A 20,875-nucleotide genomic window follows, 5' to 3' on the forward strand; every position below is an offset into this window, starting at 1 on the left:
CTAATTCATGGTATTTTGGTTTGCTCCCACAAAAGCTTTAGAAAGACACGGCATTCCAGGGACGAGTCACGGCTCATGGCCTTCAGCCTATCAGCCCCTTTGCTGTACTACTAATCTTAAAAATAAATTACAAACAACAGCATGAAATGGTAGCAGAAGCTCCTTTCTAGGCATTTTCCTCCTCCAGCAGATACACTACAAGCATGCTACAGATTAGTCCCACCTAGGGAGAAGAGCTTTCTCACATCATAAAAAAAAACCCACAAAACCCAAACACCGCAACCCCCCCAAAAAACACCACTTTCCTCAGACAAGTAATTACACAGTTACACAAATAATTGTGGGAGTGCAACTCCAATACCAGCCTGTCTCCCTGTGGAAGCTTACATCTTTCTTGCAAACTAAGTGACCCCCTTTATAGGGAAAAATACTAAAAGCTACACTCCAGTTTTGGAGGATATTCTGCTACTTATGATTCTTTCCTTTTTTCTTAATAGATGCACACAATTTTAATTATTTAGAGCTCAGAGTCAATAGGGTTGGATCAGCAATGACAACAGACTGCCACTGGCAGGCAGTGACAAACTAAGTCTTAACAGAGACCTAAAGGATTCTTTACATCTCTATAAGGAAAAATGTACCTCGTGACTATCAGATTACATGAGACTGAAATTTATGATCGCATTATGAAGTTAAATATTACAATAATTAGTTTTAAGCTGATTTTATCTCAGAAATCATACCAGCTTTGATTATGTTTGCACTCCAGTGAAGCATGTTTTCCTGTGCTTTTTTCCCCCCATCAGAGGATGTAGAAGAAAATCTTCAGGGAAAAAATACACAAGAGCACGACTGAAGAAGTAATTATTACTTTTTAACTTCTTCTATCATAATTAATTCCTATTAAATCCTGAATGAGGTCTCAGGACAAGAAACAAGCAGAAAATTGCCATTAAAACACTCGGAGTGTGGTGTCAGCTGGCAGCGCCAGCCAGCTTGGCTGCACACACCACATCTGCAGGCAAAGAGCTGGGATCTGTGAATGCAGCCTCACACCCTGACAAGCATATTCTGGTCTGAATATCTGCTCCGTGACTTTCCATTTTTAACAACCTAACTTCTCAGGTGAGATCTAACTTGAGGTGAAATAATACCCCAGACAGCTAATTCAGAGATTGCGCTACACAGTGGCCACTCAGCTGCAGCCCCCACGCTGGCACCCATGCACGGAACAGTCCCATTCCATACCACACCGAGAAATCACCAGCACTCGGCGCTCCGTATGGCACACGTCACCCACAGACGGACATGAACCCTGGCCTCACACTCGAGACAAATGTATAAACTTATAGCTTGACCCTAGAGGTCACCCACAGCAGTGTGGCCCCATCCATGCCACCAGCAAAAAGAAAATTCCAAAGTATCAAGTCCACATTCTAAAATATCGAGTAGAAAGCAGAAATGTGCCTGTCTCAAACTCCACTGATCTCCCACCATTACAGTGTACCCCCCAAAAGCTTTTTGCTGCCACATCAGTCTTATCTGAAGTCCTACAGTCAGTTGTCATCACATTAAACACTCTCCACAAAAGTTATCTTTATTGTTTTTCATCCAAAAAGGAAAGATTTTTTAAAAAAAACACAAACAGACAAGGGAGATAAGGATGGGAGACCTGAAAGCCATTTTTATCATAATAGCTGGCAAACATACATCATTAGATTTTGATAGCAAGTAGAAAGACTGTGTTTATAGTAACTTTAAAATCAGCAATTCTGTTCAAGAATAAAGGCAGTGAATCTGGTATCTGACAATTGCCATTAACATTCTAGACCTGACGAACAGCTCCTGTGTTCAACAGCTTCACAGATTTCCTTCTATCTCAGTTTGCCTAATAAAAGATATTACTTCTCCCTACAAACCTTGACTTTCATATTCTAGTGCCTGATAAATAACCCATATAGAAAACAGATTTCTATCTGCACTTGAAAAAGAAAGTTTGTGCGTTGTCTCCAAGGACTGAGTCTTGTTAAATGGAACCCAACCCTTTGGCTTTAGAGAACTTTCCTAGTAGCTGATGGGCATATTCCTCAAAACCCTCAGATCTTCTTTTTGCCATACAGCATGCCTGAAGGGAAACGGTGGTGGCACCAGCAATCTTTCCAGTAATTAAAATGAAATACTAACATAGGTGGCATTTGGGGAAAATAACACATTTTTTTACAGAAGCAGGTCTAGCATCAAATGGTGAGGAATTTGTTTCACTATGGATCTAGACAATGCTTAGCTTCAGCTCTGTTCATGAAGCAAAATCTGAACTCATCCCTTCTCACCAGAAATTAAATAAATAAATAGATAATAATTAAAAAAAAAACCAAAAAACCCAAAAAACTTTGTTTCATTTAAGTCAGCACAAGTCCCAGTTTTCAGTAACTATTAACTCTATTAGTTCATCTTATTCCTGCTTATATGGGCTTTAGCGGTAAGCAAAGCTACAGGGTGCCTCTTTACACACTGCAGATGGGATTTTGCAAGGGTGAGCTAAAAACGTCTAGTTGGGGGCCAGTTGCAACTGAAAAAAACCAAGCAATCAAGCAAACTCAACAGAGCAGTTCTGACCAAGTACGTTTAACTACTTCACAACCAAAAGCTGTTGGAGCCATGAAGGGCACGCAGTCCCTTCCCCTCGCCCCAGCAGCAAACAGCCAGCACCAGTCAGCAGGGCTTCGGGAGAGCTCTCGGGGAGCCACCCCCTCCTTACAGCCTTCCCAAAAGGGCAGATCCGCGGACAAAAGCTCTGTCTCCAAAGCTGCAGAGGAGAATTTTAAGCTAGCAAAGGAGCGTTTGTTAGAGCTAAGAAAAAGATTTAATGTCTAAATTAAATAAGTGCACTATGCTTAGCTCCCACTGACAGATTTGCTGGATATTAATGACTCTCCCGCTAGAGCTGCCGCTCCCCGGAGCGCACCGCTAACATCAGCCGCTTGCTGATCAGCCCATCAGCAACGGGGGCACGCACGCGTGGAGCCCCACTGCCCCTCTCTGCCCTGCTTCCCGTTAGCCCCTTGAAAGGAATTGTATTGCTGTTTTGACAGAAATCCTGCTGTCCCGTGGGAATACATTGAAAGAATGAACAGGTTTGGTTTAAGGAAGGTCTGAAAATTATTGCTACAAAACCAGGGAAGTAAAATGGAAATGCCACCATTAGGGCACTGAGTCAATATTAGTTTCTCCATGCAAAGAAAAATAAATTGGATACTTTTAATGATTTTCATTATGTTCCTATTGTTAAATGAATACGATAAAATGTGCTTCGGTTATGTCATTCCCACTATGAATTGCTGTGATATCAAACTAAAGATAATCCCTCAGGCTCCCCAAAACAGAGAAAAAACACAGAAAAAGTCCATGTTTGTGCGCAGGCATCCGGGCAAGGCCTGCAGCGCTGTTCGCACGACGAGACCAGTCTCTCACCCTCCAGTGAACAAACATCATCTTGTGAAATAATCACATTAGAGCTTCTGCCTGCTGCAAAGGTAGAAGGGTAAAAGAAAAGACAGAAGGCTGTAATTATTATTTCTCTTTTAAAATACTACAAGGTGCTCAGCTAAAGATGTCTGGAAGATGATGGGGTCATCTAATCAGAGGGAATACAGCTCAGCTATAATAAACAAGCCCTGATGAACACACTTCCTTTGAAGAGAAAATTGCAATGCCTGATACAGATCAGAAGATTTGTTCTGGTGATGTTATTTACATTGGGTGAACATTAGAAGGTGGTAGAGTCATTTTCAGCATTGTCTCACATTCAAACAGAAGTTTTTTTGAAGTTCACTCAAAGCTTGATTACCTCGCCAGCATCTCCACTTCCTAGAGATGCATTAGGACGTTCCAGTGATAATTGCAACCTCTGTGACTTACTGAAAACACTCACTTAGCAAATGCCTCTAATGCAGCTGACCTGTTTTGAGTATATTTAGAGGTGTCATCCAAAAGTGAACCTCCAAATACGAGAAGTGTTTATTATATTTCTAAAGGAAAAGAGAGGGATTTCTGCTGTCTCTGCTCCTTTACTGCTACCTCCATTTCCCTCTAAGATGCCTCATAGTATTGAGGAGCAGTCAGGGCTTCCAGGATAATTTAATGTTGTTGTAAGGGCTTTGACTTATTCCCCATCCTACGCCCTACGCCAGTCAGGAGTTGCTCCTTACTGGTTTTAGGACCGACAGACCACTGTAAGCTGTGACAGCCCTATATCCAGTACACATTTTGCAGCCCAGGCTGTCCAGTTCACCGTCACGATGGCAAAAATAACCTTGTTTTTACAAGAATGGTACAAGCCTCCTCTCCAGCTTCTCTGGGACTCTGGCTGCTCGCTCCAGCTCCCAGCATCAGGAAGCCAGCACGCTGGTCCAGCCATCCTGAGCAGCATGTACAGAGCAGAGGCCATGAGCTCCGACAGAACCAGTCCTGGGCTCATCCATTAATTTAGCTCAGTTATTGGCTGCCGATGAGGTTCACTGTTTAAAGTGTTATTACACAGTTAGGAGAATACAGTTTTTCATTTATTAAGGTTTTCTATGGGTCACATAGTTATGTCATTGTTGATCAGTGTTGAGACACAGCCCACATCCCGACTCCTGCACACTAGACAAGCCCCACCAGCATCTCAGGGTGCAGAAACGGTCACTTTGCATGCTCAGTGGTACATCTGCTCTAATTGCAACAACCTCTGTTTTCACAAACTGGTTTTTTTCCTTACAGACGTGTCTGGCAATGGATCATCCCTCATTGACACAGGTGCCAACAGTGCTGGACGTGTTGATAACAGCTGAGAAGCTGCATAGGGCTGCTTCCAATTTCTGGCTTCACTGACGCTATTCCCAGGGAATAAGGGTTGCCATAATGTTGATTCTGCTAAAAGCAGTTGATGAACTTCTGTATTTAATGGGCAATAAGAGTTAAAAACTAAATATGACTATCATATAATTTCAGGAAAAGAAATAATTTTGGGAAAATATGGTTAAAGAAGAAAAAATACCATGGAAAACAAAACACGAAACCTAGAAAGGATAATAAAAAAATAATATCTAACTTACGTGACAGAGAAGTTATTCTTTAAAACATTCAAATATGAAAAGTAAAAAAAAATTGTATTATAGGCAATTCACATCATAGAATTTCAATGGGAGAAGCAAAGCACATAGAAGGGGCACTGCATGCCATTGTCACCTGCTTCGCAGTAGCAATGAGAAACTAAATTGAAATCTTGTGAGAAGTGACATTTTGAAAAACTTCCAATTCTACAGATGGAAATCACAGCACTTTTTTTGTTGCACCTTTTGTTTTCCAAGCAAGAGCATAACTTTATGCTATTATCTGCTGGCTGCACAAGGTGGATTTCAGCTGTGGCCTTTGCACCAACTACTGCACACAACAAACCGCAGGAACTTACTGATAACCTCAACAGAACTGGACCAATATGCTGAACAAATTTAAAAGCCAGAATACAACTTAAGCCTTTGGAAGGAAAAGGCTTTGAATTCTATACATCCTGTAGGTCCCGAATCACTTTTCACACATACTCATTTCATTCTGGTAACACATGTTCCTAGATGAGTTTCATAATATGTGTCAAATGGTTATACACTCACATAGAAAACGCAGCTGGGCTGAGATTCAGACCTACTGATTGTCACATCTTTGGGACCAATTTAGCAGACAGAATTTAGGAGTTAAGCAGAAATAAGACAAATTGTAATGTCACCAAAACTGGAAGAGTAAAGAGTGACAAAACAACATGCCACCTGCGAGGAAGAGGCAAGGATGGAAAGGAGGAGAAGGGGACAAGACATGAGGCTCACTCATGCTACTTCATAAACACACTTAGTGCCCATCTTCTGTTATATACAAAACAACAAACTTCGCTAATATTCTTCAAAAGATCTCATCAAACACAACAAGCAAGCAGCATAGCACGGATATGTAACTAACAAGGAATTATTTATGGAAGGCTTTTAAACTTGGATTACTTAAGACATTTGAGCAGTTGCAGAGTCGCCAATCAGCTCTGCTGACTAAATACATTTTTATAAATCCTTTAGCTGTTTTATTTACCCAATGGACCAAAATGGCTTATTCATTCTCTTCTGGTTTTATTTTGGTCTATCAAGTACAGTAAATGCACAGTTAGGTGCATAATAAAAACTCCTTTAGAAAAGTAATTGCATTACCTCATACACAGTAGATTCTTCTTTCCCAAACACCATGAACAACTGGAGCATTTTACAGGCTCCTAAGTTCTTCTTAAAAAACTAGACTGCCACATACTAGCTGCTGAGATGTAAAGTCCAGAGGGAACGTTTACAAACAAAGCAGAGCCCCCCGGAAAACCACAAATTAAAGCAGAGTATTTGTTAAGGCAGCAGCCGGGGACGCAGCTATGGCACCAACCACCTGACCAGTTTGTTCTCCACATCCTGCAGGGTCTGGTGAGAACTGGATGTGGTGGAAGAAGATAACAGACCCATTGCAAGGACCACTGATGCTTGCCTCACCGCTGCCCTGGCAAAGTGAGGCACCTGCAGCAGAAGCACCATTAGAGCCTCCCTTGCCATAAACCACAATGCTCCAGCTGGGCTAATCCAAGCCGACAGCTCCACACGCTGCGTCTGCCACAGGTAGAGGCCACAGCCACCTGGTTATAAGTGCCTGAACTAAGAGAGCATGAAGAGGGCAACTTCTGTCTTATTTTATCTCATATCTGGGCAGTGAGTTGAAGCTCTGAAAAATATTAACCTAATTGCTCTGCCTGATAGTTAAAGCTCAGTTCAGGAAGACATGGCATGTTAAAACCTAATAAGTCTGTAATTGAAAATATACCATGCCCTTACACATTAAGTAGACTAGCAGCATGCAACTCAATCTGATGAGCCTACAAGCGATCCTGGACTTTGGGTTTTCTGGCTCAGAGTTACTTATTCTGCTAATTTCTGAGACATGCTAGATAAACTGACTTGTTGGAGAATATTTGCATATTGCATTATACTGCCATTATCTGAAACATCTGCTGCCAGATTTTTACTCAAACCTTACAAAGAATTTATCTTACAGCTGGTCTGAAACTCAGGGTGTCCATTGCATTTGCACCTTTTAATATTATGTGCAAGCAGCATATGCCCTCTCCATACGAGGGGCTTCCACATCATGCAGTGCTCTGTGTAACAACAGTATTTCAGCAGAATTATGTGCCTGAACAGAAAAAGTAGTATTTCATACAAATAGCAATGCACCACTCGGAACGGTGGCCAACATGATTTCTAATCTCACTTTGAATTTCAACCTGGCTGCTCCTAAGGATGCTTAAGTCAACAAAAGCCCATTTGTCTGAAAATCTATCCTTCTCTTATTTTTAAAGACAGTTTGTCTTAAAAGACCAGTGCAAACCAGTCTTGCTTGACTGCTCTGGGTCTGCTGGAGATAAGTGCTTTGTAGAGGGGTGAATATGCAGCCAAGACAAGGTTTGTAGGACAAAGGGGTATCTTTTCAAAGACTGCCCAGTTTAGCTAAAAAAAGCAGAGAAGCTTGCTGAGTGAGGGGATGTTAGGGATGGGGAAAATGTTAAAGTGGTTATCTTCTGGGGAAAGACAGGTAATTTACAGGCTGTGGAGCACAGAGAGATTAGAGGGAGAAGTGAAAAGAAGAGGGAGACACTGTCCTGTGGAATAAAACTAATCTCCCTATTAAGCTTTCATCAAAACTTGGCATTCAAGTTGGTGAGGAGGTCATCCATCTCAGACAGGGGCTGGCAGCAGGCAGCACCACCAGCACAGCACCATGACCTATTGGGACTGTTATCCTCCCTGAAAGCACAGAGGATGCCCCTGCCATGCCACAGTGGGTGACACAGGCATAGGGCAGACACTGCCAGAAGCACCCCGAGAGGCACAGTGCTTGGCATGCACCAGAAAAGCCCCTCACTTTTTAACTCCAGCAAATATGCTAATCTATCTTTCAAAGTTTCCAAATAACATCAACTGATGAGCAGGAGGAAATTACCTTCTAGGTTGGCCCTACATGCTGCCCACTGCCTCCCTCAACACAGCTGTATTTTTTTTTTCCCCACATGCTTCTAACTTAAAATTCTTGCATAGCCTGAAGCAAAAAGTCTGTTCCGTAAAACTCTGCCTTGCTGTTAACTGCTCCGAGAAGCTGGGTCGATGAAGCTGGCTTCACGGTGTGTGTTTTGGTCACAAGCTTTAAGTCAGCAATTTATGTGTGGTGTAATCAGTTGTGAAAAACTCTAAACATCTCATGTGATTCAAGTTTCCTAGATACAAAATAGTTCAAGGAGCCTTCTGGACCGTGCCAGCAGGTAAGACTATTTTATTGCTGCAGGTCACTGCAAGGTTTCACGCCCCACGTTATCTGCTGTAAATGAACATCACAGAGACAACTCTAGCATCTTCCGCTATCCTGTGGTGGAGCTGACTCAGTTTCGCATTTCTCTCTATCTGGTTTTGGGATCTGATACTGCTGTGCAGTATCTACCCACAGGTACTAAATTCAAGGAATGCAATCAATGGCAGCACCCTGGGTTTTTTTTTGTAACTTCCTTTTGTGTGCCCAGAAATCAAATTTGACTGGTCTCCAGCTGTTCTTCACATGCTGATAAGGAACTAGGACTTCTTTAAAGGCGGGGCATGGCCAGGCAGGGCTGCAGTGGGCAGCACTGTGGCAGCCAGCACCAGTAGCTTATTCAGCTGCCAAATCAGCACAGTTCATTCTGCTTTCAGATGGAAAGAGATGCCTCCAGGCACATCCAGCCTCAGCACTCTGCATTGGGGATACTTATTTATGAAGTACGGTAGTATGGAATACACAGATGTATTATTTTGCATCTCCCTGTAAATCCTCACAAAGTTTTGTAGTTTTCTGGCTCATCCCCATCTTCTCCTACTCCCCACCCAGGGAACTGAAGTCTGGCCATTTCCTACATTGTAAGCCATTGCCTACAAGCTTGTTCCTCCCACTTGCTGCTGGTAACAGCTGCCTGGTTTCCTGCTCTCAAGAAGTTTTCACTTCAATTCCTTTGGGTCCATCAATCTGCTGCTCTAGCAAAGCCACATAGTATTATATTTACTTACTCAACATTCATGTCCATTCTGCCATGAACAGAATTCATTCCTCTTGCCCCAAAGTACTTGACTACAGGAGCCAATGTATGAATTTACAGGAGCTTTAAGTCTGCAAAGCCATACTGCTTCCAGCAGCAAGAGAGCTGGGCATGCAATGGGTTTTCTATGCCTACTGGCAAAGCTGGGCAGCATTCACATTTTCAGATATAATCCATCTAAATGAACAAACAGTCATTTGAAAGCCAAACATTACTACTAGGGCCAGCACTGTTTGGTTTAGAAAACAGATTATAAACTCCCCGGTTAAGTTGCAATTCACTGTTCAGTGTTTGCAGCTACTCCTCCTTGTCCAGAGTCCCATACACACGTGTGCAATACCAGCACCTACCGTAACACTGTCTAGGAGTATCTGCATTACTGTTCAATTTACTACTGTGCCCAACACCGGCTAATCAGCTGATTATTCGGAGTTCTTCCGCCGGCATGGTTTTACTCTTCCTGTTAACTCTGGTCACAGAACCACAGAAATGCCAAGTTACCATTCATTAGACACCGCTGCTGGCAGATACGTGGGAGCAAACAATTTTGCCCCTTCTCCCCTCCCCAGTTTGGGTTAGCCTGGCTCTAAATTAAAATCCAAGCTAAATGCTGCCTTGTGCATTTACCTTATTTCTACCTAATTCCCTGCCAACATTACAAAACTAGGCATCCCTGCTGCATCATGTATTTGAAGAATAATATTCAGCATTTTTTGTACCTCATCCCACTTGAGAAACTGCAGTTTCCCAAACTTAGGAAAACAGGAGGTAAACATCAGAATAATATTCTGACCCAGTCAAACATCCTTCCCCAGGTAACAGATGGCCATTCACTGACAACATGTGCCCTGAAAAAACAGAGGTAATTTCTATGAAAACAAGGTAGCAGAGATAGACAGAGACACGAACCTTTATTTGAAGTGAAGACTAAGTGATTGTTAAAATTGGTATAAAATACAGAAAAATATTCCTACTTGTGATCCTAGAAAACAGGTATTGTTAATGTGAAACCTGTCCTCTGCAGTTGAGACATGTCCTGAAGATACAGCCAGTGGGTTTCTGAACATCCAACTCTACACATACATAGCATATACATATATATATTTATCATATATTCTGGATGTCACTGGGATAGCCAAACAACCAAGATCCAGGAGGTACAGCTGCTTCTAAAGAGCAACACTGACACAGCTACTGATTTTTGGTGGATTTTGACCAGGCGACAAGGAACAAAACCAGATTTCTTGGACTCAAGCAATAGGAGAAAAACAACAGGATAGGAAATTAGTAAGTGATTTACTACAAAACTAATTACAGTTGATCACTTCATTGTGTTCATGAAGGCTTTAAGGAGAAAAACTTGCCATTCCTGCCAAGTTTTGAGAGCCTTTCATCTTCCATGGATAGGTGAAAATTTGAAATGAGCAAACAGAAAGGATGAAGTGAATAGAATTTCTAAAGGGCATTTACTGTTTTATAACCAAGTCAGTTTTTCATCTAGGACGTAAGAACTGATGTCAAGTGGCAAGTAATCAAGTATTTCTTAAGCTGTTTGCTGGATCCTTTGCCAGTGCTAACTGATGCAGACCCAGAGATTTTTCAATAAACCTACGGCAACCTGGGAAAGCTCAAGGTGTGCTATAGAATATAGCTCCTCACTGTCATTAGGAAACACAATGAGGATTGTGTATGCTTAGTAAATATAAATAGAAACAGGACATCCACAATACAGAGCTTGTGAATACTCCAGACAGGTTTCAGCCTTTTAATCCAAAACAACTAGTTAAAGTTCATATCTTTACAGTAGCATGATGTCATCTGTCTGACTACATCTGGAGTTGCATCTCATTTAATAAGATTATATGGTCAAACAGAGTGGAAGCAATCTGCTTCAACATTTCTTGGCTGAATGGTTTCAAAAGCATCTTTTGACACTAATTTGTTGAATGGATGATTGCAAGCAACATAAAAACAAATTAAAAGTTTTAAGTGCTTGGGCTAGATCCTCAGCTAGTAAAAAGCAAAAGGCGGTCCACTAAATTCAGCATGGCTTTGCTCATTTGCATCTACCAAGGATCTGGCTCTTTATGCTTTATGTGACTATACATACACTTAGGCATAGAGTTATACTCAGCAGACAATTTATCCTAGGACTCAGCATCCTTTAGCCCCACATTGACAACAGGAGTAGGAGCACTTGTCAGCACCAGAAGTTGCAGAATTGGTTCCTGTGATCTTGCAACTAAGATACTTGGGGAAACCACTAGAGGCCCTGTCCTGCTAGACATGGGGAATTTGATGGATGCGAATGTATATGGCTCTTACATATGTAAGTTGTGTGGTCTAATTTACAGCAACAGATAAGTATCACATCCAGCTACACCCATTACACAGTGAAAACTCACTGATCTTGAAAATTAAGCCCTACCACTGTCAAGCCAAATGCTTGTGTTACCTTCAGAGCTTGGTCCAGTGCTTCTTCCAGTTTACCATAAAGGCCTTTAGTCTCCCAGTTTTCTGCTGCATGCTATTCTTATTCTTTTTCACTAAATGTCTGTTGTGTCCACCTGATCTGAACAAACTGCTGCTTTTCCCAGATCCCTACTCCCGTTTTGCACTTCCCCATCTGCTCTCCAGCACTATTTCACTGTCCTGAGCAGCTGATGGAAACGTGCAGGCTGTTAACATTTTTGCTGAGTTTCCCTTTCCTGTGCACTATGGGAAGGTAGTGCATAGAAACTAGCAACAATGCTCACACTTGAAACCATATATAAACATATGGCATAAACAATGGAAAAGTCTTTAGATAGAAATGGTAAAAAAGAGAGAAGACTGGATAAGTGGAAAAAGGTTTGCCTGCTCTAACTTGCCCCCCAATCTCAGTTTAAAAGAGCAACGATCTTAGTTTAAAAGAGCAATATAAAGAGACCATATTCAAATCCTGTGCTTGTTTACCACATGCTGAGCTCTCGAGTTTGTGTTTTTGTTCTTTTTTTAAAAGCTACAACACAAAAGCTGGCGCCTCACACCATATTCTGTTTTCCATTCCATCTGCATTATGCTCATATAAAGTACAGTCAAGCATATGACCTACTGAGAGCAAAATTTCAACATCATGAGCCTAAACTGAATTTAGGAAGACATTCTTTCAGCTTCTAATCAACTACCAGAATGAGGGGTTTGGGGTTAAAAGATCATTTTTAGTCAAAATGGGTAATTTTTGAACACTAGTTAGGCATCCCAGGATCTGCAGCCGTTCCCGTTTAAATTCATAAGGAAATCAGTCTTCATACATCACGGTGGAAGATGGCTGCCAGCTGCAGTCAGGGAAGCATCTCCCCTCCGTACCACAGCAATTAAAAGATCATGTAATTATAGTTGATCTAGCTCCCACAGAAGTCAAAGGAAAGCCATTCATCGACTGTAATAGGCTTTGGAGCAGCTTCAAAATTTCTCCAGCATATGTAGTCCTGACACTTTGGAAACCAAAAGCCTCCCAGTCTAACTACTCTCATCCACAGCTCAAAAAGGAAGAAAGTGTTTTCACATTGACAACAATCAAGGCTTTGTTTCCTTTGAGAGAAAAGTGCCTGCTTTCAATCTAAAGGACTCAAACCTTTTGTCCAAAAAAAAAAAAAAAGAAAAAGAAAAATTCTGAAAAGTGCAAGCCACCAAAAGCTCTTTTTTTAATTATCCTGGTTCATCCATGAGCATGGGATAATAAAAGCAGGCACAGAGCAAGTTTGCTGCAGTTCTCACCTTTGTGGTGGCTTCTGTCAGATATTTTTAAGTTTCAAAGTTTTTCAACTTTTCAACAGAAAGCCAAGTCTTCCAACCAAGGCAAGGGAACAAGCATAAACCCCCACCTTCAAACATTTTCCAGTTATCTAATTTCTTCAGGTAAAAACCAATATCCACAAAAATTACCATTTTAGGGAAAAAAGGCCTGAATCTTAAAATCAGATCATACCATATCACAAAATTTATAACAAATCCTTTCATGTGCATAAACATTTTGAACCTCCTTTTATTTTTTTTTCCCCCAGCACCGAGTGGTATCTGCTCTGCACACATTTTAACACTGAAGAGGTTTCTGAAGGAGGCTTTTGTAGAATTATTTTAAAGGCGCTATTGAGGACTAACTCCAGAGAGGAAGATACTTAATCACTGCTGAAAATCCCCGGGTAGCTCTGCAAATCCACAAGCTTTTGTGACCAAGATGTATTTATCATGTTTGTTAGTATTTTCTTGACTCCTGAGGAGTTTGCAGTTCTTCAGACATTCTTGATTATTCACCGATTGCATTGCTGGGCATAAGCCAAATTCATCTACAGACCTTAACTCCCCAACTATCATCCCCTTCTCTCCTCCCCATCCATGGATCTAAGAAGTCTTCTGACAGAGAAGTTCATTATATTTAATGCATTTCTGAAAAAAGGTATGGTTGCACCCCTCCAAATGGAAATAAAGTCCAATCCACCCTGTGAAGGCAGTAAGAAAGCAGCCTAACTGAGCCTGGAAATTTGGTATCTAAAAGCATTGATCTCAAAATCCAGTTACTGCTCTGAGGTAACATTTTCCAAACACCCACATGATCTATAAACTGAGTCCTGCCTTCAAAAATCGCTATATTTAAGTTCTTGTAGGTGTTGCTTACATTCACTGGGAATGAAACTTGAGACCCAAATCATAGCTGAAATGGGACTAGAGGTACTTCCACAAAGTTTCCCTCATTAAGTTCATTTTCACAAGACCAGATTCAGTCTCCGTGTCAATAACGAAGCGCACCACAAACTCTATAGCTAGAGCGTGACCAAAATGCCTCCACATCCAGGATGCCAAGATGCTCTTCTGCATCTCAAAGCAACTTGGAGCCATCCAAGAGCCCTCCTCAGTCTGCAATAAAGGGAAGTCAAATAAAACTGGATTTCTTCACAAAGAGTGGCAAACATCTGACCACATGCCAGACCACACATGCTAGAAACCAGAGTTAAATATATTTCACTTTTAGCAACAGCCACATATTATACAAGCCTCTCTGCTGTATCAGCCTCACAGCAAAAATAAAACACAACCTAAAAACAAAAAAACACAACCACAAAAAAACCAAAAAGGAGACTCTATGACATGTTACCCTTGGACATGACCATTTTCATTTAAGCAGCAAAACAGCAGTAGTTACAACCTCTTCCAAATATACAGGATGCCTGAAGCAATTAAAGGAGGTGCTGGAACAGAACAGGGGAACACGTTAATCTGTTGAGCAGGAGAGTGCCACCTGCTTCACATTCACAAGACACGAGGCAAGCAACTGCCTAATCTGGAAAACATCTGCTAAACAAAAATCAAAATTAATGATAACAGAATGAGCTCTTTGATAGACGGTTCTCACCCAGCTGCTGGGAACCATCAAAGGGCCACTCTCTGCAGCAGCCAATTAGTCACTAACACAAGAGTTTACAAGAGCAGGATCTGAGCTCAGGGCACTGCCATGACACACATTTAACACTGCTGCACCTTTGGGTGGATTTGCAGTGTGCTGATACATGGAAAGCCTTGTCTGGACCTTTTTCTCCCTGAACTGCTCCAGGGTCAGAGTTTAGATCCTCTGCCAGCACCAAACAAACTTGGCTTGCATCACCAACACCATCATGCAGTTCTGCAAGAGCAACTTTTCATGGAAAAATAGAATAATTTATAATTTGCAACACTAAGAACTGCCAGGGGAGTGTTAGGAGGGAATCTTTTTTTTAATCCCACAGCACTACACACTTTTGAGTGTGTAAACTCATGTTTGTTTTCAGAAGTTACTGCAAGAATACTTAACACCAACACACACATTGAAATGAAAGTGTTGTTTTTTTCCCCTACCTTTTCTTCTTGTAACTTCAAGCCTTCTGGAGTCCTATAAGGAAAAAGAAAAAAAATTGTGTTTTTTTAAAAATAATTGTTCAAAGGCAGCACAAACAGAAACCCCTAAAAAGATTAGCCATTGTCCCAGAGAAGCATCTACGAAGCTCTACACAATAACCGAAGAGTAATAAGAAGCGTACATTTCAGTTTGTCCACAGATATTTAATGGATCAATATATCACCTAAAATGATTCATCATTATGTGCTAAGTTACATGGTAGAGCACAATATCTTTAAAATGGATTGTTTTCTCTATTGATGTTCAAAGGGAGCAGCTAGGAGGTTGTTATTACTATACCAAGGATCTAGGGTTGAGGCGGGAGGAGCCGTTACAGCTATTTTTAGCAGACACTTGTTCAAATACCCAAATGATTTCAAAACAACCAGACTACTCATGCTTAGAGCTGAAGGCTCATTTCAATGTTTGCACACCTATATTATTTGCCCCATTTCTTGCAAAGCATCACTATATCTCTAATAAAGAAACCGCTTGTAAAAAGACATTGCATAAAGCCTCAAAGGGTATCACATTCCCAAACAACACTACTTACACCAATGGTGAGGCTCCACGGGAATAAACATTTAATCCCAAGCAGTAACATTATTTATGGGTTAATTACAAATACTTAGAGCTACCATCACTTGAGTTACTTCTTGCAGCCAGTATTCAAAATAGCAGAATCACAGAGGACTCTAGAAGACCACCTTGCCCAGAGCCACACTGACCTGGGCAGAGCTCACTGCTGGACGACGCAGGATTAACCCCACCGAGTGCGGAATTTATACCTGGAAGACCCCAGAGTGTCCCCAGCAGGGACACCGGGAACAGGCCCAAGCTCTCCAGACCCCTACCAAAAGCTCTTCAGGCAGGTTTTTCCTCCTGTAGATGTGCCTTGCTTAACTTCACTTCATCCCCTCAGCGCGCACTGTTCTCAGATGTTTATCAGAGAACAGAACAACAAAAAGGTTTCTGTTTCTCCTCCTTCTGATAGGAAAATAACACATGGCCTCCCCATGGCCCACCTGATGCTTATTGTAGTTTTATTTGTACTTTTTCACTTTTTAAAAAAATAAAAGTACCTCCCTGCAGACCACGCTTAGACAAAGGGAGGCAAAGCGCAGCGCTACGCACACATCTAAGGAGGTGTATCCACAGGGCCCTTCCACAGGCACAGGGCAGCGGGACATACAGAAAGCTGCCACTGGAGCACAGGATAAAAAAATAATACAGAGCTTTTCAAAGGGAGAGAAGATAAGCAAAAGGGAAAAATTTCAGCTTATGGAAGTTACAACAGTACCCGCTCAGCTAACTGCTGCGGGCCTTGCCTCCCTCACCCCGGTACCTCAGACAGCACCAGGTAACTCGGCGAGGAGTTTCACGTCCGCAGGTGCTGTAGCTGCGCTCGCTGCCCTGGCCGCAGGCCCGCCATCGCCCCCGGGCCCGCCATCGCCCCACTTCATCCCTGCCACCCATCACACAGGCAATGGAGCCCCTCGCTCCCGCCAGCGACGCCAAGCCGCCTCAGCCAGAGCCTTCTCCAAACCCAAGGCAGATCAGAACAGCGTAAATGGCCTCCTTAGCACCCTCCAAGTCTGAGGGGATAAACAAAAAAAAATAAAAAAATGGGTATTTGCTTATAAAAATACCAAGTCATTATTCCCCGTAGGATGTTACCTCAGTGATCTTGAGAAACGTGTAAAATGGCATTCGGGATTAGTACAGACTTCAAAGCATTTATCCTCTTTAGGCAGCAAAGCTCTGAGCTGCGCAGACAGTCACACTCCAGGGACCTCTCTCAGCTTTTCAAAATATTAGTTTGAGAGGTGGGGCACAGGATAAAAAAAAATTTAGATACAGCCTATCATTAAGCTTGTGTACACATAATATATGCAAAAGGAAAGAGTACTTTTAAAGTTCCCCGGAGTCCCTCACTTTAACAAGCTGTTTGAATTCTCTGCAGTTCAACAGCTTAGAAACACTAAAACTAATTACAAATATTACATTGATCAAAAGAAAAAAAAAAGACACTCACACTCTATAAAAAAAATTTCAAGTGTCAGTTCACTTGTATTAAATACCCTTCTGGTATTTCCATGAAAGGAACTGGATAGACATCGTGAAAAACAAAGAAAGGTCTTCAGAGTTCCCCTTTTACCCTGCTCTCCTTATCATTGTAAGTTCTAATGACTGTAAACTACCCCAAAAAACAGATGTGGGATTCACAGGACAAGCCTGTCAGAAACACAACAGAAGAACACGAGGTCAGGCTGCAAGTCACCACTTCACTTTACCTGGGAGAATACCGGCACCTGGTGCATCCCCCAAAACATCCTCTTCATGGAAGAGGAGACCAACAGCATTGAAAGCGCTCAGCATTTCAGGACGGTACACAAAAAAAAAAATGGGAAAAATACCTGGCAACTGTGGCAGGGCTTAAAGAGCAGCCACAAAAAGGCACCAGCTCCAGGTAGAGGGACAACTGTGGTTTCTGTCCCCCTCGGAAAGTGAAGCTATGGCAAGGACTCATTTTTCTTAGTTTGCCTCAGCCCAATCATTTCTCTCTTCTGTAGCACAGAAAAGAAGAAATGATGCTAATTTTTCTCCTCGAGGGCATGCTGAAACATAAGACCTTTCTATTAGTGATCTAACGTATCACTAAGAGACATTACCGGCAAGTCTGGCCACAGGCACAGCACCATGCCGCACGCTCTGACTTGGGCAATCTTTTTCACAAAAAGGAGTAGTCGCCCTTCCTCTGAAGTATATGATACTGCTCTCGAGTGGAGGAAAAAAAGAAAAAAAATCACATGGAGGTTTTAATAGTGTTACTAGTAGAGAACCAAACTATTTTGATAAAAATGACACTAAAGTTCTCGGATGCATTGCCTGAGGAATACTTTTCTGCAGAAGCCATAAAGCAGATGGTTATAAATGAGACTTATTTCATGGGCACCATTTAATGACTGCAAATTCCTTTAACTAAAAATCTAATTTTATCAGAGCATAAATCATAGGCTTTGAAGGGAAAAATTTGTTTCAGATCCCTCATTCCTTCTATAAAGCTTCTTCATGAGTACCATTTTAAATAGCATTTCATTAATGCAATACAACAGTTTTGTCAAGGTTCGCTTTTAGCACCTATTTTCCTCCTTTTTAATGTTAGTTAATTGAATGCAGAATAAAAGGTCCTTCTGTTCTGTATCTGAAATGCCTAATCATCGTTACGTGGAAATCAATGTAGCATCCTTGCTCCAGCATCGCTTTTCAGACATGTAGCTACTGCAAAACTGCACCTCCAAAAGACCAACCAAGCCAGCATCAGCACATGAGAGCAGAGAGTATCAAGTACGACGACTAATCCTACCTGGATTAGGAGGGACAAAAATAAAAATAAAAATCAGAAATACAGTTCACACTGCTGTTGCACAGCTTCACTCATTCATAACTGCTGTGTCTGCACATCAGACACCTGCGTGAACCTTTTGCAATTTAACAACTGTTCTGCACAAAACCCTTTTCTGCTTTTACAAAAAGGGAATGCCAGTCTTTCAGAAGACAGCATCTAGATGTCCTGCCAAGACATAATAGCCAGTTTGTGTTATAGACTCCTGATTAATGCTGAATCATGGGCCCATGGATGAGCAGAGCGCTTCTGGAATGAAGAATCAGGTTTCATTCAGAACAAATGGGGGCTGGGGGAAATTTCACTGTACAGCCTTAAAATACAACTACACAGAGGGAATACGCAATATAGTACAGTGCTTGGTACCAATGCACTGCAAATGGATTTATTGATGGTCATTAGGGACTGATCCAAGCAGCAAAACCACTTTCATATTGTTTGGTATCAGTGTAAATAAAACCTCTTAACACCTCTGTATAGAAACATATCTACATTTGCCCTACGTATACACCCACAAAGAAGATATTGTACACTATACACGGCAATGCTCTCTTCCTGTAAATCCCTGTTGCAAGGAGAGCAGGCTACGTGGGCTTCTGCTCTTCGGCTGCTGAAGCAGGAGGACCCTCGTCTCCTGACTCCACTGGAAAAGGGGGCATTACACTTTTGCAAGGAACACGCAGCACCTTCCTAGCTCATGCTCCAGTTTCCACCAAAATTTTACAGTCAAAGGTTTACTTCCTCATGGCATGTTACTTCTGCCTCCAATGAATTCATGGTGGGTTGTTTTTTGGTTTTTTTTGCACTCTTGGGTAATGAAGATTCTGCTCCAGCTCTTCTAGGCTTGAGCAAACTGGAGTTGGCTGGACAGCCCTATGTGGTGACCTGGTATACAGCCTTCAGGGTGCTGCTTTCGAATGTCTTTTAACAAGTGAAGCCCAGGAAGTGTAGAACCACCACCACCACGCTAAGAATACCAATCTCTCTCAAGATCACTTCAGTTTAGCTTTATTACATCAATGCTAACCAGCAGTTGATCATTCTTACTTTTTAGAGATGTACTGAAGTAAACAGGGCAGCAAGGAAAGCCCACGTGCATGTTTCTCAGCTTTAAAACAACCGGCAAGTGCAACACATTGAAGGGTTAATTTCAGAATAGAAAACAGTGATCTATGAAACTGCAGAAATTGCTGTAGCAAACTGGGAGGGGGGGGGTTGTTTGTCATGTAGAAACCTAATTCCCACACCTCAAGGGCAATCCCTATTAATAACACCCATATTCTCCCAAAGGAATAAGCAGGCAGAACAGAACAGTCATGTAGATGCTCCAACTACACAAACTGATTATTGCAGCATGAGGAAGGGGAGGTCACTCAAAGCCACCCCAAGGCTGCCTGCAGGAAGCACAGTATGGAGCAGAGCCTCCCCAGGGCTCAAACACCCCTTGGACTGGGCACAAGACACAGACACACAAACAAGACGCTCTTGAAGTTCTCCTTCACTCTAGAAAAATGACACAGCCCAGCCTTTAGGCAAATAATATTAACCATCTACAGCAGGTTTAAAAAGTGTCATTTTTTTTTTTTTTAACCTACAGCAGGTAAAGAAAGTGTCAGAATTTATAACTGTTTGATGCAGGTATAAAGTACCATCACTAGAAGCTGCTGTGCATCATTGAAAGCAATCTGTTAATCTCAGTCCCACAACTGCAGACTAGACATTAAGGTGTGTGTATAATACACTCCCCTAGCCATCTTAAATAAAAGTATACCAACCCACTACCCAAATAAGCCCATGGTTTGACAACAACCACAATGAAATGCATGCAGAATCTAGCACTGTTACAAATTACAGTAACTACACAGTACTTTATATTTGGTTCGTAAGTGACATGCAATGCACATAAACAAGCTACTGACAGGGAGGGGAAAAGGACTGCTTCTTGATTTTCCTGTAACAGTTGTACCTCCTTTTGTCCCTGCACATCCACATGTGGCCATATGCAATTTCCTGCATTCTAATTTGAAGAGAAAAGTGAGCACACTTTGCAAGGTAATTAAACAGTCACAATTAGACTTGAAATCAGGAAAGACAAGCTCCTGTCTGCTATTTCTTCCTAGTTTTCCTTTGACTAAAACTACAAGATGAGTGCTTATAATCCAGACATGCACAGAGGCACATCACAAGCACAAATCGCTGAGCAATAGCTCAATGTAGTATTTTAAGGTGCAAATCTTCATAGTGCAGTGTCTCCTTGTAGTTCTCTCTCCTTCCCAATTTCCTCCATTTCCAGACCAGTACTTAACAGATATTGGTATAGAGTTGTACATTCGCCATCCTCTTTTTGTTAGCAGCCTCTGATCCCACAAAGCATGATGCTTAACAG

The 20,875-nt window shown here is 41.8% G+C and overlaps 1 protein-coding gene across 3 annotated transcripts in view; it reads right to left on the reverse strand.

Moving 5' to 3' along the window:
* Positions 1–20,875, reverse strand: part of FSTL4 (follistatin like 4) — a 236,718-nt gene that overhangs the window by 203,196 nt on the left and 12,647 nt on the right. For all 3 annotated transcript variants that reach the window (XM_040604821.1, XM_040604819.1, XM_040604820.1), the window contains exon 3: positions 15,044–15,077. In XM_040604821.1, the coding sequence (XP_040460755.1) occupies positions 15,044–15,077 (34 nt within the window). The remainder of the gene's footprint in view (positions 1–15,043; positions 15,078–20,875) is intronic.

This window comes from Falco naumanni, chromosome 8 (assembly GCF_017639655.2).
Source record: "Falco naumanni isolate bFalNau1 chromosome 8, bFalNau1.pat, whole genome shotgun sequence".
Taxonomy (NCBI): Eukaryota; Metazoa; Chordata; class Aves; order Falconiformes; family Falconidae; genus Falco; species Falco naumanni.